The sequence below is a fragment of the Stegostoma tigrinum genome, chromosome 13, assembly GCF_030684315.1.
Source record: "Stegostoma tigrinum isolate sSteTig4 chromosome 13, sSteTig4.hap1, whole genome shotgun sequence".
In the NCBI taxonomy this organism is placed as follows: Eukaryota; Metazoa; Chordata; class Chondrichthyes; order Orectolobiformes; family Stegostomatidae; genus Stegostoma; species Stegostoma tigrinum.
In genome coordinates this window covers 71,072,606-71,098,985 of record NC_081366.1, presented here as the reverse complement: position 1 = coordinate 71,098,985, position 26,380 = coordinate 71,072,606, and the positions used below count along the sequence as shown (strand labels likewise).

The 26,380-nt window shown below is 43.5% G+C and overlaps 1 protein-coding gene across 3 annotated transcripts in view; it reads right to left on the bottom strand.

The window, feature by feature from the left end:
• Nucleotides 1–25,634, bottom strand: part of LOC125458253 (dedicator of cytokinesis protein 2-like) — a 604,879-nt gene extending 579,245 nt beyond the window's left edge. For all 3 annotated transcript variants that reach the window (XM_048543364.1, XM_059650772.1, XM_059650774.1), the window contains exon 1: nucleotides 25,503–25,634. In XM_048543364.1, coding sequence (XP_048399321.1) covers nucleotides 25,503–25,545 — 43 coding nt within the window. In that variant the 5' untranslated portion in view covers nucleotides 25,546–25,634. The remainder of the gene's footprint in view (nucleotides 1–25,502) is intronic.
• Between the last annotated feature and the right edge of the window lie 746 nt (nucleotides 25,635–26,380).

Below are 26,380 nucleotides of genomic sequence, written 5' to 3'. Positions count from 1 at the left end.
AGAATCTCTGAGGCTTAGTCCAATGAGTATCAGCAATTTTCCAATTGACACTTGTGAATCACAAGTTGTCTTAAGTGGCAATAAAGGATATTGCAGATGACCCAGTCCTCACCTTACCAGATGTCTATGCCTGAAGCTCTGGGGCAGCAGAAGATAAATATTCCCATATGAAATTGAAACGCTCTCTTATTTCATTCAGTTCAATTTAAAGATGCAGTTTGAAACTGTGGGTTAAATTCCACACTTAGACACCTGAGCAAATATAGGCTGATACTTAGTGCAATACAAAGAGAGTATGTCAGCGTCAAAAATCCCATCTTTTCCATCAGAAGTCAAGCTTGGGTTTTCTGTGTGAACCCAGATGGTAAATATTATTGATCTTAAATAAGAAACTGGTTCAAAATGTACACTTGCCAGCAGAAAACACTGGATAGCAATCAGGAGCGTGGATAAGGGAAAGGACCCTTGAGATGTCAGTGTGTCTTGGCTGCTGGATGAAGAGCTAGCAAGAAGAGCTAGCACTGTCATTTTTCACAAAACCTGCTGAAGCCCAAGCCAACTGGGCCACGGCAAGACCACCAAACAACCTCCCTAAGGAGTCAAGACCATGGGGGTTAAAGTCCAGCCCAGTGAGAGTCATAGTCAATCACAGGCTGGCAACTTTAGTTTCCCCAGCAGCACCAGAGGGGCAAGAGGGTTAGCCAATGAAATTTCAGATTTGCAAAATGGCCAAGCCAAGGTTTAACAGCGGGGAAGAAGTAGTGGGGAGTGTAGGGAGGATGTGAATGCGCAGAGTGGCAGGATAAAAGAAGGGCAGGTGTTGTCTTACAGTGGCCCATTCCTTCCTGACACTCCTCGGATGGTTATTGGCCATCTTTGACTGAGGCATTCCCTCTTCACACCCCTGGAGGTGACAAACTGCCCCCTAGCCACTTAGACTGACCTGCTGTGTACATTGGATGCACACAGCAACTGGGATTAATACCAATGATGGTGAGATGAGGCCCTCCAGTAATCCCCAATAAGTCCTCATAGAATTAATTCAATTCCACTCCATCCTCCTCTTTTATTGTAATGTATTCCATTGCACAAATTGCTATGTAAAAATATTTCTCTATATTTTGCCTGTTTTTTTGCCATTAATCTTAAAGCTGTGTGCCCAACAATACCCAGCCTAATCAAATACACTCACCCGCCCTCCATGTCCGCAATAGCTAAGAACAGCTGAGTTAATCATGAATGCCTCAACAGTGCAGGTACCATGAGTCCCTTCTGTGGCCCCAGAATGGTCCAGGAACTGTGCCCTGACATCATACTGGGTAATGCAGTCAGTGAATCATGAAATCCGATAGAACAGAAGGAGGCCAATCAGCCCATCAATGTATACATCATCTCTTTACAAAAGCCATATAATTAGTCCCACTCCCCTGCTCTTTAACACTAACTAACTCGCCAAATCCAACAACATCAACAACCCTAACTTACATTCAAATAGCAACTTTAACTTGGGGTAACATCCCAAAGCACTTTGAGTCATAGAATCATGACTCATGAAACAGATCCTAAGGTCCAACTTGTCCATGCTGACCATGTGTCTCAAACTAAACTAATCCCAATTGGCTGCATTTGGCCCGTATCCCTCTAAGCCTCTCTTAATCATGTAACTGCCCAAGTGTCTTTAAACTACTGTAACTGAACTTGAAACTACTTTTTCCTCTCACAGTTCTTTCCACATATGAACCACCCTCTGAGAAACGGTTGCCCCTTAGCCCCCTTTTAAATATTTCTCCTCTCACCTTAAAACTATGAACCGTTGTGTTGAAATCCCTATCCTAGGGAAAGGACTTTAGCTATTCACTTTAACTATGCTCCTCATGATTTTATAAACCTCTATAAAGTCATCCCTCAAGCTCATACACTCCAGTGAGAAGAGGTCCCAACCTATCCAGCCTCTCATTATAACTCAAACCCTCCAGTCCCAGCAACATCCTTACAACTATTTTTGATCCCTCTCCAATTTAATAGTATCCTTCCTTGAGCAGGGGGTTGAGGGGTACAGAACTGTGTACAGTACTCCAAAAGCGGCTTCATCAATCTCCTGTACAATCTCAACATGCTTCACCTGACCAACGGGCTATGCTCCAAAAACTTGTGATTTCAAATAAACCTGTTGGACTATAAACTGGTGTCATGTGACTTCTGCCGTTGCCGGGGAGATCGACAGAGGGAGGCAGTGATTAAAGAACTAAAGTTTTTGCAGAGAATAGCTTCAGTTTTTCCAGTGTATTGATGAGGGAAATCTCTGCTCATTTAGCCCTGGCCAAGCAAAGAATTTAGGGGCAGTGAAGGTGCAGAGAGAAACTGCGATGAGGAGTAAATGTGGAAATGTAACATGTTTTTTGCTAATGTCACCCAAGGGCCAACATGATTAAAGGAAAGTAGGAGAGTGTGTCTATGATAAATCTCCAGGTGACACAGAGGTAACTGTGTGGGAACAGAAAATAAGCCATTGAAAATAATTTTGTCTTTGAATGGATTGGGGCAACACAGAAGATCAGTAGCTAGCACGGCTGCCTTATGGCATCAGGGTTTCAGGTTCAATTCCACCCTCAGGCAACTGCGTGTGTGGAGTTTGCACATTTTCCCTGTGTCTGTGTGGGTTTCCTCTGGGTGCTCTGGCTTCCTCCCAGAGTCCAAAGATATACAGGTTAGGTGAATTGGCCATGCTAAATTGCCCTGGAACGTTCAGGGGTGTGCAGGCTAGGTGGATTAGCTATTGGAAGTGAAGGGTTACAGGGTACGGTAGCGGGTCTGGGTGGATGTTCTTCAGCGGGTTGGTATGGAATTGATGGGCCAAATGGCCTGTTTCCATGCTGCGCAAAATCTATGATTTAGATTGATAAGTCCTCGTTTATTGATCTGATTCTGCCCCAAACTCTTGTAGAGCTTTCCATGTTACAACAAATTACTAAATAAAAATATTTCTCCTCATTTTGTCCAAATTCTTTGGCCAATTATCTTAATTCTGTGCCCTCCTGCACACTCCAGTACATTTTCATGCATACAGCGCAGGCTTTGACATCCCTCCTACTATAGGGTGCCCAGAATTTGTGCCTAACAAATTGCTTAACCTATGATTCATCAAAGCAGCTATCACTTGACAAAAACAGAAATTGCTGGAAAAGCTCATTAGATCTGGCAGCATCTGTGGAGATTAGCTAACATTTTAGGTCCAGTGACCTTTCTTCAGCTATGACTTGGCCTTGCTTACTCCAGTGACAATAGGGTTAAGCTGCCAAAGACCTGCAAGTAGGTCACACCAACAGGCATCACTCATCTTGTGTGATATTTATCACATGCGTACTTTAATCATGTTAAAGTTGTGGTAAACAGCTCATGTGTGAATAGAATTTGTGTGGTAATGCATTAGAATATATCAATAGCCTTTGAAGCTAAGCTATTCGGAAATTCATTTCCAAATCTTGCTTGTTAGATTCGTATCTTGGTCAGGGCATAAGGCACTGTAGCCTTGACGTTTAATGCAATCAAGCCCATGAGTGATGCAATCTTCAGGGTACTTGTTTGCACTTCAATAGAGAAACATCCCTTTAATTCAAGGAACCCTTCTTTATAATCATGCTGGCAAAGTGAGATATTATCAACAAATTGTGCAAACATACTACGGGAGGCTAATGTGAGATGTCCTCTGGGTCTTCCACCATAACTGTGTTCACACCATTTTCAAGCTTTCTGTGCTGAAATGATAAATGATTAAAGGATCATCCCTCTCCTCAAGGGGATTCACTAACTATGTCTTTCCTTCATTTCTCACTTCAGGCTCTTTCTTTCCAATAGTTAGCCCAGTATGAGCATAACAGATATTTAATTGTACATTATGCATATTCTATTCTCTTCTACCTGAATAGCTAGACTTAGAAACGATAAAGTCTTTCCGTAAACTAGGAAAACAAACAATAATACTTGGAAATGAATGCACTGGTTCATTGTTCTGAAGTCTACAGAACTAGTAAAATTTAGAATTAATTTTATTGTCACTTGTACTCAAGCACAGGAGGACAGTGAAAAATCTACAATGTTGTCCCTCATGGCGCCGTCTTAGGTGCAAGGTAACTAGGTACTAATCTTAGATACAAAATAGTGAAATAAAGAAAAATAGTTATATTACTTTACAGTGAATCATAGTACAAGTTAGAAAATAAGAAATAAAGTTAAAAGGATAAACATTATAGTCAGTAGGACCATTCTGTGTCATTCACAAGTTTGACAGGTATTACCTTCTGAATGTGGCATAGCCATTGATACAAGTCTATGCCTTACCCCCACCAGTGGAAAGGGAAGTAAGTATTCTGTTCCTGAGGCCAGGCGTCAGAGATTGGGACATTTTGGCTGCTCATAGAGGTCAAGACATCTGGAAGATGGGGAGGGAATAGATTCAAACAGGAGAAAAAAGGCTCTCCTAATGTCTTTAAACTGCCCTCCCAAATCCTCATGGGTCTTTCATGTCCTGAACATTTTCTTGCACACCATATAACCCTGTTTTTAATCAACATTGTGTCCTCTGGCTTTGAGCAATCAGTATCTTGTTAGTGATTAGATATATCCACTTTCATCACTTTAGAATGATTGCAAAGAGTCTTAACTCTATCATACAGAGTTAGCTACAATCTCTCATGCTTAATCATTCTATTTTTGATTAAAGAAGTCTGTTTACTGGGATGCTCACTATTTAATTAGTTAAGCCTACATGAATTCAAACCTCTTTGAGAAAGCAGCCATTTTTAAAAAGGTCATCCGTTGCTCTGAGATATAAAATATACGATACAGTTTGAAATGACTCCACAGAGGCTGGTATCCTGTCACCAAGTCACCCTTTATTTACATGTGGAGAGCCCTCGACACTTGTCCAGCTTCCTTAGAGCCAGGTTCCAGAGTGAACAGATCTTCGGACACTCCTGTTTATATTTGTCAGCCAGGGCTCCCTGATTGTGGCATTAATTTTCTATGAAATATTCTATGAGGTCCACCTGGCTAACTTCATTTGCAATCACTACATAGTCCTTCCCTTTCTTTCTGTCCCCCTGCTCCTCTGGGAAAAGGACTGGTGACAAGGGTTAGGAATATTATCCCTAACAACTCACTGGTAAGGAAACACAGAACAACAGCAAGCTATCTCGAAACAATGACTGTGCAGAGCTCTAATTTGCATCTCCAGAAGTAACAGAAGATGAAGCCAGAATTTCTGTCACATTCTCTCACAAACAAATATAGTAGAACCCAAACAGTTCTTTTCCCTGAGCTAAATTATCTCAGGAATAACACAAAGTAAAGACAATACTTTTGGTTCATAACAGGCCTGATCCACTTATGGAATCCATTGGTGAGCAGTTGTCATTCATGAATGAGATATGCGTGTTGTAGCCATGGCTGGCTTCTATGCTCCATCCTTAGTTACACTTTATGGGGATGTGCGGGCACGATAGTAATGCCACTAGGCAAGTATTCCAGTAACTGTGTGATGTCCTGGGACATGGGTCCAAATCTCAACAGGGAAGATGTTGAAATTTGAATTGAATAAAATTCCAGTCTAATGGTAACCTTGTAACCACTGTCAATTATTGTGAAAACCCATTTGTTTCCCTGATGCCCTGTAGGGAAGGGAACCTGACATCCTTAGCTGGTCTGTCTTCCATGTGACGCCAGATGCACAGTAATGTGGTTGAACTTTAACTTTCATCTGGTTAGCAGGGGATGGCTGAAGCGCGAATCCCATGATTTAATAAGACACCATCCCCCTTAGTAAGTGGTGGTATAACTGGGGTCATTCAGAGAAGGTTGTAAAAATTTTACCGAAGACCTTTAAGAAAGGAAATCTGCCATCCTTACCTGACCTAGCCTATGTGTGCCTCCAGATCATTGTAACATATTTGGCTCTTAACTGCCTTTTGAAATACCCCTAGTTATCGTTCATTCAAGAGCAATGAGGGACACGCAAGAAATGATGGCCTTGCCGGTATAGCTCATATCAAATGATTGAATAAAGAGAAAATGCGTAGGGCAGTAGGTATCTTTTCCCAAACAACATTTTTGCATCAATGAATACACACTCATGGTGATAGACTTCTTTTATTTATTTTTTCTTCATTCATTCACAGGATGAGGGTCGCTGGCCAGGCCAGCACTTACTGCCCATCCTTAATTGTCCAGAGGGCAATTAAGAGTCAACTACATTGCCATGCGTCTGGAGTCACATGTAGGCCAGACCAGTTAAGGTTGGCAGTTTCCTTCCCTGAAGGACATGAGTGAACCAAATAAGTTTTTCTGATCGTCAACAATGGATGCACAATCATCATTAAACTCTTAAGTCCAGACTTTTTTAAATTGAATTCAAATTCTACCATCTGGTGTAGCAGGATTCAAACTTGGGTCCCCAAAGCATTACCTGGGTTGAACAGTCCAGCGCTAATACCAGTAGGCCATCACCTCCTCCATCCCTATGCACTAAAGACCAGCTCCACCATTCATTTAGACCTGACTGTAATGTAATTTAATTAACCTTTAATTGCTCAGAACCCATTTAAAACTTCATCTGCACATTTCATGTGAAACCAAAGCTGGAAAGATAAAATGAAACAAATAACACCTATTTGCTGCAATTGATAATGACTGCAATTTTCCTACAATCGAAACTAGCAGTGTTTTTTTTAAGCTGCAGTGCCTTCTAGGCAACTTAAAACACTATCATGCTCAATTTTGAAAACTCAAATCCTTGCATCTCCAATATGTCATGGAAGTGAGTCCCAGATTCTACAACCATTCATGTGGTATGTATTTCCTGATTGCATTGAACCAAATGCTCCTAAATGATCACACTCTAATTTAAGGAAACACTATTTTGTTCCCGATTCCCCCAAAAGTTAATAGTTTGTATGTATCTACGCTGAAAAGTCCTTTTTAGAATTTTAAGCACCTCAGTCTGATTGACCCTCTACGTTATATTAGCAATAGATTACAAAGCTATCTTAAGAAAGTTCTTCTCATAATTAAACTTTCATGGGCAGCACTGTTTGGAGGTTTGTGATAATTTTTATTATAGAATCCCCTCAGTGTGAAAACAGGCTATTTGGCCCAACAAGTCCACAGAACTCACCCCCCTCACCCTATAACCCTGCATTTCCAATGGCTAATCCACCTAGCCCACACATCCCTGGACACTATGGGCAATTTAGCACAGCCTATCCCTGAAGCCTGCACATCTTTGGACTGTGGGAAGAAATCAGAGCACCCAGAGGAAACTCATGATGACACAGGGAGAACGTGCAAACTCCAGACAGGCAGCTGTCCGAGCCTAGAATTGAACCTGGGTCCCTGGGGCTGTGGCATAGCAGTGTTGACCACTGTGCCACCCTCTAGTAGCACTAGTTTCTCATTTCTGATTTTGTTTTATGGAAACTGAATTTACATTGTCAATATTTGAACTCATGGCCACTGCTTTACTGCTCTAATACAGTAATCACCAAGGCATTGTATCTTCAAATTGCTCATGTAACAAAACAAAATCTTTAAGGGAAAAGGTTTAAATTGTATTGGAGGTTCTATTTGGTTTGTTAATTGGGCAGTCTGCACTTTTCATGTGAAACCAAAGCTGGAAACATAAAATGAAACAAATTACACCTATTTGCTGCAATTGATAATGACTGCAATTTTCCTACCATCAAAACTAGCAGTGTTTTTTTTAAGCTGCAGTGCCTTCCAGGCAACTTAATATACTATTCAACAATCACTCATAGACTGTCATGATCATTGTTGGCTTCAAGCCTCTAATCATTTCCTCTTGAGACTTTAAACAATTGATGATTCCTTTGAGCTGCTTATCTTTCTGACTTAGCATTAATTGCTCCTGACAGCTAACTTTCTACCCATCCTGATTCAGATAATGTACTGCCACTGTTGTGTATTTTAAATTGGCCTGGATCTGATCAGCTATTTTCAGACATGCATCTCTGCAAAAATACATCAGACTTCACTGATACTCCCTTCTCTGTCCTGGCATGAATGATTCCTCAGAAATGATGGGTACATGCACAAAGGTGTCTTAACAGTCTTTTCTGAACTAGTTACTATTATTAAATTATAGAATCTTATGATGCTGGCCTATCTTACACGTATTGAGAAACTGAAAAAGCTCTTCAAAGGGTCCCATTCCCTACTCTTTCCCTGTAGTCCTGCAATTTTTATCAAATTTTGTATCCAACTTCCTTTTGAAAGTTGCCATTCACTCTGCTTCCAACACCCTTTAAGCTTAAGGAATTTCGAACACCTCTACTCACTGCACACAAAAATTCCCATCCTCCCCTCCGTTCTTCCGCAAATTACCAAATGCATTCTTATTATTGACTTTGCTGTGAGGGGAAACAATTTATTCTAAAGTACGCTGTCAAATGTCCTCAAAATCTTGAGCATTCGCAGCAAGTCTGCCTTGAATATTCTCTCTCTAATTAGAACAATTTCAATTTCTTTAGTTTCTCCAAGCAATTGAAATCCCTCATTGTTGTATACAGATTAGTAAATTTCCTCTCTACCCTGTTCAACATCATTACACCTTTACATTAGAGAAGGTGAAAAATTGAACAAATGTCCCTTGTTGTCGTCCTACCAATGACATAAAGATATGAAACATTCATTCATTCCATCCACTCATTCATGAATGAGAAAAATGAATGAACAAGTGAATGAATAAATGAACTATAAAGATGTGTATCATAGTGTTTCCAACTGTGAACAGTCCAAAGCTAAAGGCTATAATTAAAAGGTAGTCATTGTCAAATCTAATGGAGAATTCTTGAGAAACATCTTCATCCAAGGAGTTGTTAGAATGGGGCAGTTAGTGAATACCATCGGTGTATTTCAGCAGAATCTGGAGAAAGGAAGTGAAGAATCTGCTTCCAGCGTCTAGCTGAAAAAGATGGGAGTCTGACGTGGAACATAAGACACCAGCAGAGATCAGGTTCTTTTCAGGCTGTGTTCAGGCGAGACAACACCCCCTCAAAACTCTTCCACCACCATCTCCTTCTGCCCTGCATGATGAACCCATTTAACTTCCCTTCTATCTTGACACACTGTAATCAGAAGTTGATTGAGGTTGCCTACTGGAAGATGAATACAAGGGGACATTTACAATTTCTTTCTGTCAGCAATAGTAATAGTGATAATAGTAGATGTCATTCCATCCTGACCTAAGTCACCTTCCAAAACCTTGCCTTGCAGCAAAGTCTTGTTCCCGGAATGGGTTTTCCTGGTTCAATTCCATTGCTTCCTCGCTTGTTTCTGTCAATACCCTCTCTCAAGCACTGCATTCCATCTTCCTCTCACCCCAACCCTTCATCTAAATGTATTATCTCCCATTCCTACATGCAACTGGGAAGAGGCAAACCAATTTTTTTAAAGTTAATCATGGGATTGCTGGCTAAGCCATCATTTACTGCCCATGCCTAACTGCCCAGAAGCCAGTTAAGAGCCAATCACATTCCTGTGGCTCTGGAGTCACATGTGGGCCCAACCAAGTAAGAATGGCCATTTTCCTCCCTAAACAACATTAGTGGTCCAGATGCATTTTCCCCACAGTCAACTCATAATTCCAGACTTTTACTGAATTTAAATTCCTCTATCTGCTGTGGGGGATTCAAATCTGGTTCACGTCTGAAGATGTCCAAGAAATATTTTAGCTATAAGAAATACTGATCTCTTTCCCTTGCTCGTTTGCAGTTGATGGCAAAATAAAGTCATGTCACAATTGCTCTCCTCCTTAGCCATTTCTGCCTATGTGAAGGTAAAGGGTGGACTTTTCCCACTTCCTGAATGACAGGGATCGCAGAGTCAGAGGGAAAATACAGTGAGATTGGCAGTGGTGAGATTCCCGAAGTTTAGATAAAAAGGTCCAGCTCTGCAACCAAATTTTAAACAGCAAGTCAAGAATCTTGCAAGTGAGCCCTGAAGCTCTTTTACATTTATTTGCATGCCATTGGTCTCTCATCTCACTTCATCAATTTGCAGTTTCTTATTCTCCCATGTACTGGAAAGAAACAAAATGGTGCCGAATCCTGACATGAAAGTCAGAGTAGATGCCTGCTGACTCCAGCTCATTGCACACTCCTCCAGTCCTCCATCTTGGACACTAGGCACCAACATCTCAGGCACACACCAACATCAGTGACGTTTCATTACCCGCCAGCTGCAAAGGCTGACAGCTTCATACCACCCTTACCTCACCAGTCATCATGGCACATCTCCAACCCACTTAAAATACTGAACTGCACTTCACTGTAATGCTGTTGTCAGGACACTTTGTACACAGGGACAAATTCCCAACTCATGGAATTGACCATGGTGCATCTCAAAGCTCCTCACTTACTCTTAGTGCCCATTCACTTCGTACCCAGAACACAGAACAGTACAGCACGGAAAAGGCCCACCATGTCTATGCCGACCATGATGCCGTTCTTAACTAATTCCATCTGCCCACACACAATCCATATCCTTGTATCACTTAGATAATAAAATTTGAGGCTGGATGAACACAGCAAGCCAAGCAGCATCTCAGGAGCACAAAAGCTGACGTTTCGGGCCGAGACCCTTCATCACAGAGGGGGATGGGGTGAGGGTTCTGGAATAAATAGGGAGAGAGGGGGAGGCGGACCGAAGATGGAGAGAAAAGAAGATAGGTAGGGAGGGGATAGGTCAGTCCAGGGAAGACGGACAGGTCAAGGAGGTGGGATGAGGTTAGTAGGTAGGAGATGGAGGTGCGGCTTGGGGTGGGAGGAAGGGATGGGTGAGAGGAAGAACAGTTTAGGGAGGCAGAGACAGGCTGGACTGTCCAGTCCAACCAGTCCAGCCTGTCTCTGCCTCCCTAACCTGTTCGTCCTCTCACCCATCCCTTCCTCACACCCCAAGCCGCGCCTCCATCTCCTACCTACTAACCTCATCCCACCTCCTTGACCTGTCCGTCTTCCCTGGACTGACCTATCCCCTCCCTACCTCCCCACCTATCTTCTTTTCTCTCCATCTTCGGTCCGCCTCCCCCTCTCTCCCTATTTATTCCAGAACCCTCACCCCATCCCCCTCTCTGATGAAGGGTCTCAGCCCGAAACATCAGCTTTTGTGCTCCTGAGATGCTGCTGGGCCTGCTGTGTTCATCCAGCCTCACATTTTATTATCTTGGATTCTCCAGCATCTGTAGTTCCCATTATCACTCATCCTGGTATCACTTGCCTGTTTTTGAGTCTGTCTAAATGCTTCTTAAACATTGCTATCATATCTGCCTCTACCACCTCCCTGGAGGCACATTCCAGACATCTACCACCCTCTGTGTAAAATATTTTCCTCACATGTCTCACTTAGGCTTTCCCCTCTTACTTTAAATCTATGCCCCCTGGTATTTGAAATTCCACTCTGGGAAAGAGACCCTGACTATCCACGCCTCTCATACTTCTATCAGTTGCTCCTCAGCCTCTGACACTCCAACAAAAACAATCCAAGTCGATCCTTACAGCTAATACACTCCAAACCAGGCAACATCCTGGTAAACCTCCACATCATTCCAATAGTGTAATGATCAGAACTGTACACCATATTCCAAATGTGGTCTAACTTGAGCTTCGTACAGCTGCAACATAACTTGCCAACTTTTGTACTCAGTGCCCTGACAAATAAAGCAAACATGCTGTGTGCTTTTTTTTTTGCCGATTTATCCACTTGTACTACCAACTTCAAGGAATCTATGGACTTGCATCCTAAATCCCTCTGTATATCAATGCTCCGAAGGGTTCTACCATTTACTGTATATTTTCCTCTTGCATTTGACCTCCCATCACCTCACACTTATCCAGATTAAACCCCATCTGCCATTTCTCTGCCCAACTTTTCAACTGATCCTGCTGCATTCTTTGATGTCCTCCCTCACTATCCACAACTCCACCAATTTCATGTCATCTGTGAACTTACTAAGCAAAATACCTACACTTTCATCCAAATCATTTATATATATATATTACATACAACAGAGATCCCAGCACTGATCCTTGTGGAACACAAATTATTGCAGACCTCTAATCAGAAAACTATTGCTCAACATCTACCTTCTATCTCCTTTGACCAAGCCAATTCTGTGTCCAACTTACCAATTCTCTGTTGGTCCCATGTGATTTAATCATCTATACCTCGACAATCTCAGTCAAATTGGTGAGACAAGACTGATACAAAGCCATTCTAACTATCCATGATATGTCCATTCTTTTCCACATGAGTAAATCCCACTGCTAAGAATCTTTTCTAGTAACTCCTGTATACTGATGAAAGGTTCACCAGCCTTTCCTGGATTGTCCCTGCTGTCCTTTTTGAGCAACATTGGCTATTCTCCAGTCTTTTGGGATCGTATTTGTGGCTAAAGAAGATACAAAGATTTCTGCCAAGGCCTCAGTAATCTTACCTTATCAGGCCCTGGGAACTTATCTACATGTCAAGACAACCCAACACTTCCCTCTTCTTAATATTGACGTGCCCTCAAACATCAACATACCCCTCCCAAATCTTACCATCACCTGTGTCTTCTCCTTGGCAAATAGTGATGTGAAGTACTCATTAAAGACCTCATTCACTTCCTCTGGGTCCACACATAAACTCTCTCCTTTGTCCATGAGTGGAACTACCCTTTCACTAGCAACTCTTTTGCTTTAAAATGGTTTGGGATTTTCCTTAATCTTACCTTCCAGGGACATTGCATGGCCCCTTTTTGATTCTTTGCTCAAATTCTTTCCTGCTTCCTTTATATTCCCTAAGGGCCTCGTCTGATTTCAATTTCATAAAACCTACGTGTGCTTCCTTATCTTTTTGTCAAAACTTTCAATTTCTGTTATCATTCCAAGGTTCCCAAATCTTGCCTTCCTTGTCTTTCAGCCCATCCTGGTACTGAATGCTGATCAACTGGTCTTTCAAAGATACCCATGGGTCAGATGTAGATTTACATTCAAACAGAATCCCCGGTCTAAATTCTACAGTTTCTGCCTAATGCTGTTGTAATTAACCATTCCACAATTTAGCACTTCCATCCCAGGACCAGTCCTAATCTTTTCCATGGCAACGTTAACATGCATAGAATTATAATCACTGTTCCCGAAATGCTCCTGCAGTAAAACTTCGATCACCTGGTCAGGCTCATTCCTGCCCAGTACAAGGTGCAGTTTACCCCTTCCTTGATTGGGTTATCTACATATTGTTTCAAGGAGTCCTCCTGACAAATCCAACAAATTCTGTCCTTTCCAAAGCCCTGCCACTGAAGGAGTGCAGTGAATATTGGGGAAATTAAAATCACTCACTACAACAACCCAGTTGTTTTTACATCTTTCTATGATCTGCTTACATATCCTTTCCTCTAATTCCCACTGTCTACCGGGAGGCCGATTGTGTAAAGCATCATAGTGTTTGCTCCTTTCCTATCACTGAGTTCTGCCCATATTTTCTTGCTGGAAGAACCCTCCAAGATGTTCTCTCTTAGTGCATCTGTGACACATTTCTAAATCAACAGTGCAACTCCCAAACTCCTTTTATATCACCCTCTATCTCACCTGAAACATCTAAACCCTGGAATATTGCTCTACCTGTCCTGCCTGTTTTCAACCAAGTTTCAGTAATAGCTTCAACATCATAGTTCTATGTATTAAACCAGGGTCTGAGATCATCTGCCTGACCTGCTATATTCCTTGCATTGAATTAATACATTTCAGACCAACAGTCCTGCCGTGTTCATTAACCTGGCAGTGCCTGCCCTTCCATTTACACTTCTAAATTCTACATTCTCCTCAATCTCTCCACATGCTGACCTTGTGCTCTGGATCCCCCATCCCTGCCACACTGGCTTAAATCTTGCAATTGGCATGAGTTAACCTCCCTTCAAGGATGTTGGTGCCCCTACAGGTTAGGTGCCAACCATATTTCTTTTACAGGTCCATCCTGCCCTCAAAGGGATCACAATGATCCAGGCATCTGAAGCCCTCCCTCCTATACCAGCTCTTTAGCCACACACTCAACCTGGTTCTGGCCTCACTAGCACGTGGCAAGAGAGTAATCCCAAGTTCACAACCCTAAAAGTGCTGCTTTTCAACTTTCCACGAATGTCCCTAAATTTCCTTTGCAGGATGTCCTTGATCTTGGCAGCTACGAGGCAACATAGCCTCCTGGAGTCTCACTCACGACCATAGGAACACCCATCTGTGCCTCCTGTCTGCGACTCATATCACCACTGCTCGCCTGCTCTCTGACCCTCCCTACTGTTCACCAATCATGGTGCCATTGATCTGGCTACTTCTGCTTCTTTCCCTAAGAGGTCATTTATAGCATCTCTGTAGCGTGGAAGCAAACCATTCAATTCACAGAGTCCACGCCAACCCTCTGAAGAGCATTCCACCATCTCCACACCTCCCCAACTCTATCCTCGTAGCCTATTCCCCATTGGCTAATCCACCTAACTGATACAACCCTAGATACTACGAGCAATTTAGCATGGCCTGAGTCCCTAACCTGCACATCCTTGGACTGTGGGAGGAAACTGCAGCACCCGGTGGAAACGCATGCAGACATGGGGAGAATGTGCAAATACAGACAGTTGTCCGAGGGTAGAATCAAACACAGGTTCCTGGCGCTGTGAGGCGGCAGTGCTAACCACTGAGCCACTGTGGCACCCAAAATATCCAAAACAGTACACCTGTTTGAGTTGGAATGGCCATAGGGGATTCTTTCCCCGTTTGCCTTCCCCTTCTGGTGGTTGCCCATCTGGCTGGCTGAATATTTGGTGTGACCACTAACTCGTCATTGTCTACAGGAATAGTGCCAGATGACTGGAGGATAGCAAATGTGGTTCCCCTGTTCAAGAAGGGGAGTAGAGATAACCCTTGTAATTATAGATGTAATTACAGTGAGCCTTACCTCAGTTGTTGGGAAAGTATTGGAAAAGGTTATAAGGGATAGGATTTATAATCATCTAGAAAAGAATAATTTGATTAGGGATAATCAGCACGGTTTTGTGAAGGGAAGGTCGTGCCTCACAACCCTTATTGAGTTCTTTGAGAAGGTGACCAAACAGGTAGATGAGAGTAAACCGGTTGATGTGGTGTATATGGATTTCAGCAAGGCGTTCGATAAGGTTCCCCACAATAGGCTATTGTACAAAATGCGGAGGAATGGAATTGTGGGAGATATAGCAGTTTGGATCGGAAATTGGCTTGCTGAAAGAAGACAGAGGGCGGTAGTTGATGGGAAATGTTCATCCTGGAGACCAGTTACTAGTGGTATACCGCAAGGGTCGGTGTTGGGTCCACTGCTGTTTGTCATTTTTATAAATGACCTGGATGAGGGCGTAGAAGGATGGGTTAGTAAATTTGCAGACGACACTAAGGTCGGTGGAGTTGTGGATAGTGACGAAGGATGCTGTAGGTTGCAGACAGACATAGATAAGCTGCAGAGCTGGGCTGAGAGGTGGCAAATGGAGTTTAATGCAGATAAGTGTGAGGTGATGCACTTTGGTAGGAGTAACCAGAAGGCAAAGTCCAGGACTAATGGTAAGATTCTTAGTAGTGTAGATGAGCAGAGAGATCTCGGTGTACATGTACACAGATCCTTGAAAATTGCCACCCAAGTTGACAGGGCTGTTAAGAAGGCATACAGTGTTGTAGCTTTCATTAATAGAGGGATCGAGTTCCGGAACCAAGAGGTTATGGTGAAGCTGTACAAAATTCTGGTGTGGCCGCACTCGGAGTATTGCGTACAGTTCTGGTCACCGCATCATAAGAAGGATGGAAGCTTTCGAAAGGGTGCAGAGGAGATTTACTAGTATGTTGCCTGGTATGGAGGGAAGGTCTTATGAGGAAAGGCTGAGGGACTTGAGGCTGTTTTCATTAGAGAGAAGAAGGTTGAGAAGTGACTTAATTGAAACATATAAAATAATCAGAGGGTTAGATAGGGTGGATAGGGAAAGGCTTTTTTCCTAGGATGGTGACGGCGAGCCCAAGGGGGCATAGCTTTAAATTGAGGGGTGAAAGATATAGGACAGATGTCAGAGGTAGTTTCTTTACTCAGAGAGTAGTAAGGGAATGGAACGCTTTTCCTGCAACGGTAGTAGATTCGCCAACTTTAGGTACATTTAAGTCGTCATTGGATAAGCATATGGACGTACATGGAATAGTGTAGGTTGGATGGGCTTGAGATCAGTATGACAGGTTGGCACAACATCAAGGGCCGAAGGCCCTGTACTCTGCTGTAATGTTCTATAGATCCCTGGAACTCCAATCTGTAAAACTTTCTGCCTCCTGTATGCTCCTCAGCGACTCCAATGTTCTTTTTTTATTCATTTGTGGGATGTGGGCGTCGCTGGCTGTGCCAGCATTTCTTGCCCATCCCTAGTTGCCCTCGAGAAGGTGGCAGTGAGCTGCCTTCCTGAGCTGCTCCAAACTGCCACTCCAAATGATCTACACGGTCTGAGAGGAGCTAAAGGCGGGCACACTTCCTGCTGGCATAGTTGTCAGGGCTATTTGACTTCTCCCTGATCTCCCACATCTCACAGGTGGAGCATGCCACTCCACTAAGTGCCATTACCAGCCCTCTAATAACGACTGAATTAAGACAAGATAGAAGACCTTTCCTTGCTATAACATAATGCTGCTTGCTCTCCCTCCTCAGTGAAGACTGACACACCAAAGCGTGCATGTTGGCCTCAACAGCAACACTTCAACCTCACTACCTCTCTCCAAAATGGTGCTCCCACTTGAGCTTGCCTTCCTTTTATATACTCTTGGAAGGAAGGAAAAAAGCTCTCCCAGAATCCCCCTCAGTCACCTCTCACTATAGTCCTCTGTTTGACGGTCTTCCTCCTATTGAGTGACTGGAACGTAAGCTAGGTCTTTTCAATCTTCCAATGTGGAAGGGAAGGCAATGAGTAGGAGGAGCATGACCTTCTGTATGTTAGAGGCACAAGCCAGACAGGATTTCATCGACAATAACAAGGTGTAGAGCTGGATGAACATAGTAGGCCAAGCAGCATCGGAGCAGGAAGGCTTATGTTTCAGGCCAGGACCCTTCTTCAGAAAGTAAAAAAGGGTCTAGACCCGAAATGTCAGCTTTCCTGCTCCTCTGACGCTGCTTGGCCTGCTATATTCATCCAGCTCTACACCTTGTTGTCTCAGATTCTCCAGCATCTGCAGTTCCTACTACCTCCGAAAAAACTTTTCCCTGTTTGATTTTTTTTTCGTTGCCTTTGCTGTACTACAAGGTAAAAACCATTCCAGTGGGCCACAGGCTGCTATCTCATTACAGAGAGATGACTGGTGGTCCTCTAACCCGAGGCTCAAAGCTCCTCAGCTTAGGGTGTGGTTGAGAAGGTGTGGTTTCATGATAACCTCAGCTGTTACAGGAACTGAACCGTTAGCTGCACTCTGCATCACAATCCAGTCACACAGCCTACGAGTTAACCAACCCCTGCTGCTGCTGCATACAAGTAAATGTTTTCAGCCGTTTGCAGCCTTTTAAATATGTATTCATTCATTATGGGCCTATGAGAAGCTATCAAGCTGTACTGAACATTGCAGAAACAGCAGAACTCCCTTAGACGGGGTACTCCGATGGGATGATGCTGAGGATGGGTGGCTTTGTCCTTAAAACAGCAATATATTTACAAACGTGCATCTGTACTTGCAGCGAGATTTCAACTGTGCCTTAAAAAGCATTACTTTGTCATTCCCCTCTCATTACATGCCAGCTTGAAGGGCAGGTCTTGGTTAAAAGAACTTGGCCTGGTGTACAGCCAGGCCTTAAAAAGGGCGTCAGCGCCAGGAATTCTGGGAAGCCCTGGCAAAGCTGACTACAGCCGTCGTTGCTGAGCAGGAGACTGCCCACGCAGGGCACTAGTGAAATGCAGTGCGTAGCTCATGAGGTGAACAGCAGAGAATTATGTGAGAAAACCCACTAGGACTCACAGAGAAAAACCTTCCATAAAATTCACCTCTATTGACATTTTTCTGACTTGTGATCAAATCCTGCCCATAATTACTGTCAGTCCATTCTCTATAATGGGGCGTGTGTCTCCTGAAACAGATCTCCAGTATACTTTGCTGTTCAACACTGACTTTAGTCTGGGCTCAGCCTTTGTGCTTTGGAAAGAAGTGCTGCAACACAGTTACCAAAACATTTTCAAAAGACTAAACCATGAATTCCACAGTGACATAGCACTGAACAGGAAAAGGAAAAAGGTGACTGAATGCATAAGCAAAAGGCTATATGCTGAGGAGATTTTTTAACGGCGTGCAGGGGGTAACAGAATGGAGAGGTTTGGGGTTAGTAAGTTTCAAATGTATGATGGGTGTGTCATACAGAAAACTGGATTTGGAAGAGTAAGTAAAATGAACAGGAAGTGATATGCAGATGGAAATATATGGTCAGGCAGTAGCAACAAAAGAAATGCTTCATTTTAGTTTTTCACAAAAATGGGCCTGAGGCATGACTTTGAGCATTTAGCAAATAGACCTTTGCAAAAGGAACACCCTCAAGGTCATCCAAAAAAGGCAGACTGGCAGGGGAAGCAACTGGCACAAATTTAGGAATAGAATAGCAAGATTTTTCTTTAACCCAGTTTTCAGTTCTAACTCTTTAGAAGGCCCAAGGGACCATTCCACTTTCAGTGCCAACAATAATTATTTTGATGAGCTTAGCATTTGATCAAACAACGAAAAAAAGCATATGGGACATTACTGATCTCATACCTTGAAGGGCAGGAGAAATGGAGAAGGAATCTATTATGACTTTAGGATGATACCAAAGGCTGAAATGTCAGTGATCAGAGGGCACAGATTTTAAGGTTATCTCTACTTTGAGTGGAAGATTGTCTTCATTTTCTCTAATTTTCTTTCCTGGAACAGGCTTGAGGGGCTGAATGGCCTGCTCCCGGTGCTATGTTCTTATATTCTGTGTGGACCTCAAAGGTCCATATGGGCAGTAACTTTAAAACTAGCTTTTGATGTTGATCAGTCTGCTCAACCCCTCCAAGTTGCTGTAACAGAAGGAATATTGAAGCGGTGGTATAGTGTGATGTCAGTGGGCTCGTAATCCAGATCCCTTGGCTAATGTTCAAAGGGCATACAGTTGAATCCTACCATGGATGATGGTAAATTTTGAATTCAACACATGTCTACATTTTGTTTTCTCACATAAAGCTAACCTGATGGAAACCATGGGCTGAATTTTGCCAGAAATCTTCTCCTTTTCAGGGAGCTTCACGAGTGGCTTCTATCCATAAGCTCCAGCAAGTTATCTCACCCAATTCTCCACTGACCAGCTCAAACTGGATACATCACTGCTCGAAGACACCACACTCACTTTATCACGTGTTTGCCAATAGCTGGCATACTCAAAACTGCCGGGTCCTGCCACGCTTTCTGTCACTGAGTGCAATGTTTACATCTCAACTGTGCAATTGTTGCTGGTCATTGACTAGAATTTCACAGTGCACATAGTGAGGCCGCATGGGGTGGCATGGATGTAATGTCTTTGCAATAGAAGCTTACATTTCGAAATGTTTTGCCACTTTACTCTTGTCTGATCAACTATCATTGCAACTGAAGCTATAGTTATCGAGCTACGCAGGCTACTCTTAGTACCATAACATGTCTGAATCATATCTAAGGAAGCACTGCTGTTTCCCTCATGTTCAGCACAGCATAAGACCTCATCATTGTTCAGGACTGACCATGACTCCTTCTCCCATGTTCAACTTGGAGGTACAGCCCTCCAGTGATAAGTGACCAAACCCCTAAGTCATCTCTGTGCAGCTCCTTGACTGACTTCCCACTAGGCTCTTTTCTGGTTGCACCAGAAACGCATTGCCCACTCTGTGGACTTTAATGATATGAAAGCCCTGACTCTGTACCAGGCTTAGCAGGTCCAATCCCTTGAACTGATGTCAACAGATGCCCTTGGCTTACAGCTCTGGTACATCCAGATTGGTGAAGTCCCCTTGACTTCAATGAGGACTGCATCGCTTAGACTTTGACAAATGGGCATTTAGTAGAGGCATATTCAGTGTGTTTGCCAGATAAGATGTTGCAGATGTGCCATTGACAGAGCATGGTGCCATGCAACAATATGACTGTTCTGTTGAACACATTCAACACTGCTGGCAAATATGGCCAGCTGCCTTTGTAGTCTATGCCAGTAGTCAAGACATGGAAAAGGAACGGTAAATTCTGCAAATGATGTGGCAAAGTGCAATGGATAGCAGCTGTGGGCATCTAAATAGATGCAGAATGAGTGTGTGCTAAGAGAGAAAGCAAGGAGCTCTGGCAGCAGCATGGCAGTGAGGTGTTGGTGAGCATCAAAGTGCTGCATTGCAGCCGGTGGCTCTGTTCCGAGTTAATCTGAAAGGTGCCTTGGCGATGTGGCGAGGCTGTAATGCCTGATGCCAATTCCCATGGAACGTGGTCATTGCCCATGGAGCACACCTTGAGATCATTGGCCAAGATGGAGGCCTGAAGGAGCGAGGGGCAGACTGAAGATGACAGTACCAACCCCGAATTTCATGTTGGGAATTGTCTTTGCCTGTATTTAACTCCACACTGTAAGCAATAAGAAATTGCCTGTAAATTATGTGAGTTTAGATACTAATGAGATGTAAATGAATTCATACAGGCCTGTCACTGCTCACTCACATTCAAACATTGGATCGAAAATCAGACGTTTTCTCTTGAGGAGAACCTCATTTTTCCGATTTCACCACAAATTCCCAACTGGCTCATTATTGCTCATATCATTAGGGACTACAAAAATTCAGCCTCAATTGAAATTAAAAAAACATTATCTTGTCCACCAATATCAGTTAAGGAAGGAATCTGCCATCCTTATTCTGGTAAGGCCTACTTATGATTCGAGAGAACAGAAATGTGGTTGATTTGTAATTGCCCTCTGGACAATTAAAATGGGCAAAATTCACCTAGCCAGCATCACACACACACTGTAACTGAACCAATAAAAGGAGCAGAGGTGACGTGGTAAAAACAAAGTTGTCTTTTTCAGCAACAAGTGTTTAGGATTTGAAATGTACTGCCTGATAGCGTGATAGACACAAACACAATGACCACCAGCAAGAGGGAATTGGGTAAATCATTGAAGCGGATAGAGTTTTGAGGACCTGAGACTAGCTACATTGTCATTCAAAAGACCTGGCACAGACTTGAGGTGTTGAATAGACTGCTACTCAGCTGTATCATGCTATGATTCTATGATTTTGTGGGTTAGATTTTGTTTTTGAATGAGGTAGGAAGTTGGCAGAAGTGTCTCCTTCAAAATTTCCTACCCTTCCATATTTTCATTCAGGGGAGTTAAGGGCAGGACAGACTAAGGACTCTCATTCGAGACGCAGGCCTAAGGTAGCAATAGAGGCTGACTTGCCTACTTTGATTGCAACAAAGGCTGGGTTCTCATGATGGATATCAGACTGTCCGTCCCAGTCAATGTCACATGTTCCTCCATTCTCCCCATTTATCTTCTGTAGCTCCTCATTTAGTCTCACATATTCGAACTCCTCAAGAACTACATAATAGCTGTGGGAAGAACTTGCAGTGGGCATGAAAATTAAATTTCTAACAATCAAATTGAGCTGTTTCCAAAAATACCACACTGAAAATATTTCCTGAGCTACTGAAGGAAGGACTCTCAAGTAATTGATTTTTTTAAAAACACAAGCGAATGTCTATTCAGTAACCACATAAAGGACAGCTAATCCTTTAACAACCCCTTAAAGCCATTCAAACAATCTTTTGCTGAGATTAGTGGTACAGATGCTTTTGAAATCCAGCCAAGGATTCACAACAGTTTCATCTGTCAAAACAAGCCATTAGAGCTCCAGATCACAATACTTAGTGAAATTGGAAATACAGATAGATCTGTTTTTTTTTCTCCCTCCAAGCTATACCAGATGGCCCATCAATAAAGCAGCCCAGGAGCTGGTGTCTTTACTCTGCCTGACTATTGTGTATCCTGTAATGGCCAATTACCAGGCTTCAGTCAGAACAAAGAACATACAAATGCCTAGCTTGCTGCCATGCAACAGAGGGGATTTTATTCCAATACTGTGCACTCTGTAAAAACTCAAGAACAAGTCCGGCAAAGTCAGTGAACACTGGCTAAGTATTTAACAGTATCACGTGACTCCTGTCTTAAAGAGATACTGGTCCATCATAGCATACATCACTCTATATAACATATAATACTGCAAAATACTTGTGGAAAAGAATTGACACCCATGAAATTGTGGGTGAGGGGGATTACTTTAAATTTCTCCCTCATGCATTCAAGTCAAGAATGTGAAAGGGGAATACAAGTCCCAGAATCAGATCTATCTGCCATGTTAAAAGACCCCTTGACCGCCCACCTTAAAGTCGACTGCCTCTGGTCCTGGATTAGTTGCCTAAAGTTTTTGTTTTGTGCACTTCTGAGACAGGATAAAACTTCTGAGACCTTAAAGAGATAATGGCCAATCAGAAGTCTCTTAAAGGCCAGCAGCATGACCACTGCTGTTCCCAGGATCAGCGAACAGTTTGCAAGCCCTGATTGAACACAACTGGGGGTCAGAACTTGCTGGGGCCAATCAGGCAGGCCTCAGCATAGGCTACTGGTGGGTTGGGAACAAGGGCAGGAGGCTCTTCCAGCAGGCATGGCATTTGTCACTGCGGATGGGGGTTTGGCTGGGCACATCAATGAGAGCAGAGTACTGCATATCCCACCTCAAAGTCAAAGGAAGGCTTCCATGTTTAATTAGCAAGCTTATCAAGGGCCAAGGTGCCCACTCACCACTAGTGAAATACTGGCCTTAGTAGAAAGAAACTCTTCAACCAGCTCTTAATTGTAGGGTTTGCTTGCATGAATTTGCCAGTCTCACGCTAGGATTAGTAATCAGGATGGAAGTTTTGAGTTGAAGCTACCTTGCAGGGTTATTCACTGAACAGATTTCTGAAAGAAGTTCAACAACTAGAAACTGTCAACACCCCCGATGCTATCATTGACCAGAAACTCAGCTGGATTCACCACATAAACACCGAGTCTACAAGAGCAGGTCAAAGGCGAGGAATACTACAGTGAATAACACATCTCCTGACTCCCCAAAACCTGTCCACCATCTACAAGGCACAAGTCAGGAGTGTGATGGAATACTCCCCACCTGCCCGGATGAGCACAGCCCCAACAACACTCAAGAAGTTTGGCACCATCCAGGACAAAGCAGCCCACTTGATTGGCAACTACATCCACAAGCACCCACTCCTTCCACCACCAACGTTCATTAGCAGCAGTGTGTATTATCTACAAGATACACTGCAGGAATTCACCAAAGATCCTCAGGCATCACTTTCCAAACCCATTACTATTTCCATCTAGAAGGAAAATGGCAGCAGATATATGGGGACGCCACCACCTTCAGGTTCTCCTCCAGGCCACTCACCATCCTGAAGTGGAAATATATCACCATTCCTTCTCTGTTGTTGGGTGAAAATCCTGGAATTCCCTTGCTAATGGAATTGTGGGTATATCCACAGCAGGTGGACTGCAGCGGCTCAAGAAGGGAGCTCTCCACCACTGTCTCAAGGGACGGCTAGGGATGGGCAATAAATGCTGGCCAGCCAGCCACACCCACTTCCCATAAATAAATAAAAATTAATTACTACTATGTGCTGCAAGGACTGGGCATTAGCTGCTGGCCACTGGTTCCATATTTTGGTTACTTGCTCATAAGGGTGCTCTCTCTTAAAGTGCTATCCCATTAACTGGCTATTGGAAGGCCTCAATTGGCCTAAGGCCGATCATCAACCTCCCCTGGGAAGGCAACAGTTAAAGCATCCCTTGATTTCTCAGGGGTTCTCCCAACTGAAGCTCCTTCACACCAGCCCCTCCAACCCCTTCATCTCCAAACTAATCGCCACCTCACAGCCCATTCCCAGGGATCATAAATCTCTGGCCCAATTCTGGAATCCCGATGGCACTCCAGGTGATGTGCTAACACTAGTCATAGTTTCCATACTGTGTTTGAGCTCATCCAATTTCTAAGTAATTACTTATCCAGAGTTCTTCCAGTTTCTCTCCGGTCTTATATTCACCATCAGGGGAGTTACAGAGAAATCCTTTATTTGACTGATTAACACTTAGGGGCTGTTGTCGTTGCAAGGTGTCAGATAATATCATTACACTTCACAATTACTGAGAGGACTCCTTACAGTGCAACAAGGGTCAATGCAATAATCTTTTCTTGCATATTAAAAAATTGCCCTCACGTAAGAGTACTAGGTGTAGTTATATCAGATAATGGGGTCCCTTTATCCATTCGTCAAGTAGTTGCGACTCTAAGAGCCAAAAGGTTGGCTGAACTGGGCTACTTAACTCAGTCACCAACATCCGGTGTGCTGTGACTGCTTCAGGGCAGTGCCACTAACCGCACCTCTCATTAGCATAGCTCACCCACAATGACATCTAAAGAGCGTGTTTGAGAGACGGTAGCGTACATTTTACATCCCAAAGTGATTCTAACACTCTGTTTGAACTCTCTTCCCATTTGGTTGGTGTGTGACAGCATTTCGGGTGGCTTAAGAGAACATATGAAGGAAGCTTGCCACGGGCTTCCAGTCACACAGCAAATTTATTTTCCGCTCTGCAAGTAAAGCAGCTAACCACATCAAAACCACACTCTGATAGTTCTGCCATATTTCCTGAAGTAGCAACAAATCTGAAGAGTAGCTGGGACAAGAGATTAACATTCTATGTGTTTACAGATATGTTTTTTAGCACAGTATCACTGTCGTAATAGATATCGTGGCGTCTCGTGCCACAGTCCATGGGAAATCTAGGATCTTCTCGGTTTGTCAGAGGATTTTAGAGGAAGCTAAATCTGGATTTGTGTGCTGCTCTCGCCTAACAAGCAAGTTCCTCAACAACACTGTGAAAACAGACGCCATCAATTTGTCTTACATCTGACTTCCTCTATTGTGTATCCATGTCTGTCCGAAGCACACACAGGCTCGTGTTTTCAGCTGCCTGGCCAGCGAAGCGCATCAAGTGTGTTGCTGGACAGAAATGGTCTCAGCAAAACGTCTAAACAGACTAGCCAGGAGAAATTGACTGCACACGGGAAAATTTCTTTCAAACATAATGAATTGCAAACTGCAACAACCATTGTGCAGGGGAGAAACGGGAAAGTAGCTTCCCTTTTTCTTGCACTTGCTGAATTTTGCCCAAGATTTGTACCAACTCATGTCAATGCTTAGTCTGTTTGAGCAGTGCCGCTTTTGAAACAAACTACCCACATCCTGTTGATGGAGAGACTCGCAGAAATGTGACAGATTCGGACAATTTTGAGCACACTTTATAGCACTTCGTTAACGGAAGAATGAAAGTTGTTTTTCCCTTACCCACTCCATATCTCTCCTTAGCTGTCCGACTCCAGGAAGGCATGGTTCAATTAGCACAGTAGATCGTCCCTACGATGCAGCTAATGGCCAACAAGGCTAAAGTCTTGCAAAGCTACGTCTGAAGTGCTTTCACATTACTGCATCCGGAAATCTGCACTTGTGAGCCAGCACTGACGTCTTAACCACAAAGGCGGTAAAGGTGCAAGCGATGGCGCGTGAGGGATGATTTAAACGGGGCTTGGTTAAGGTAGGTTACACAAATGGAGGGGAAAAGGCAGACCCTATTTCAAGCCTTAGCAGGCCTATTGAGCTACACTGGCATGTTGTTACAAAAAAAGCACAACCCCAAATCATTTTCTCTGATAAGACTGGCACGCACTTGCTAAGTGGAAATGAGCTGTTCTTTCTATTGCTGTGCCAAGTTGGAACGAATGTTTCGAGCTTATGCACCTGACTGTTGAACGCTGGCCGGGAAGTGTCCTTCTGCCTACTGTTGAATTTCTGAGAAAGGCTCGGGGCAGTAGCCCATCAGGAGTGGGGACCTCTTCACCCTTGTCGGAACGAAGTCACTTGGGTGGCACAGTGGCTCAGTAGTTAATGCTGTGGCCTCACAGCAACCAGGGGCCTGGATTCAATTCCATCCAAAGGTGACTGTCTGTGTGGAGTTTGCATGTTCTCCCTGTGCTTGCGCGTGTTTCCTCTGGGTGTTCTGGTTTCCTCCCATAGTCCAAAGATGTGCAGGTTAGGGTGGATTGACCATGCCAAATTGCCCACAGTGTCCCGGTGTATACAGACCAGCTGGTTAACTATGGAAAATTCACGGATAGGGTGGGTCTGAGTGGCAAGCTCTTTGGAGAGTTGGTATGGACTCGATGGAC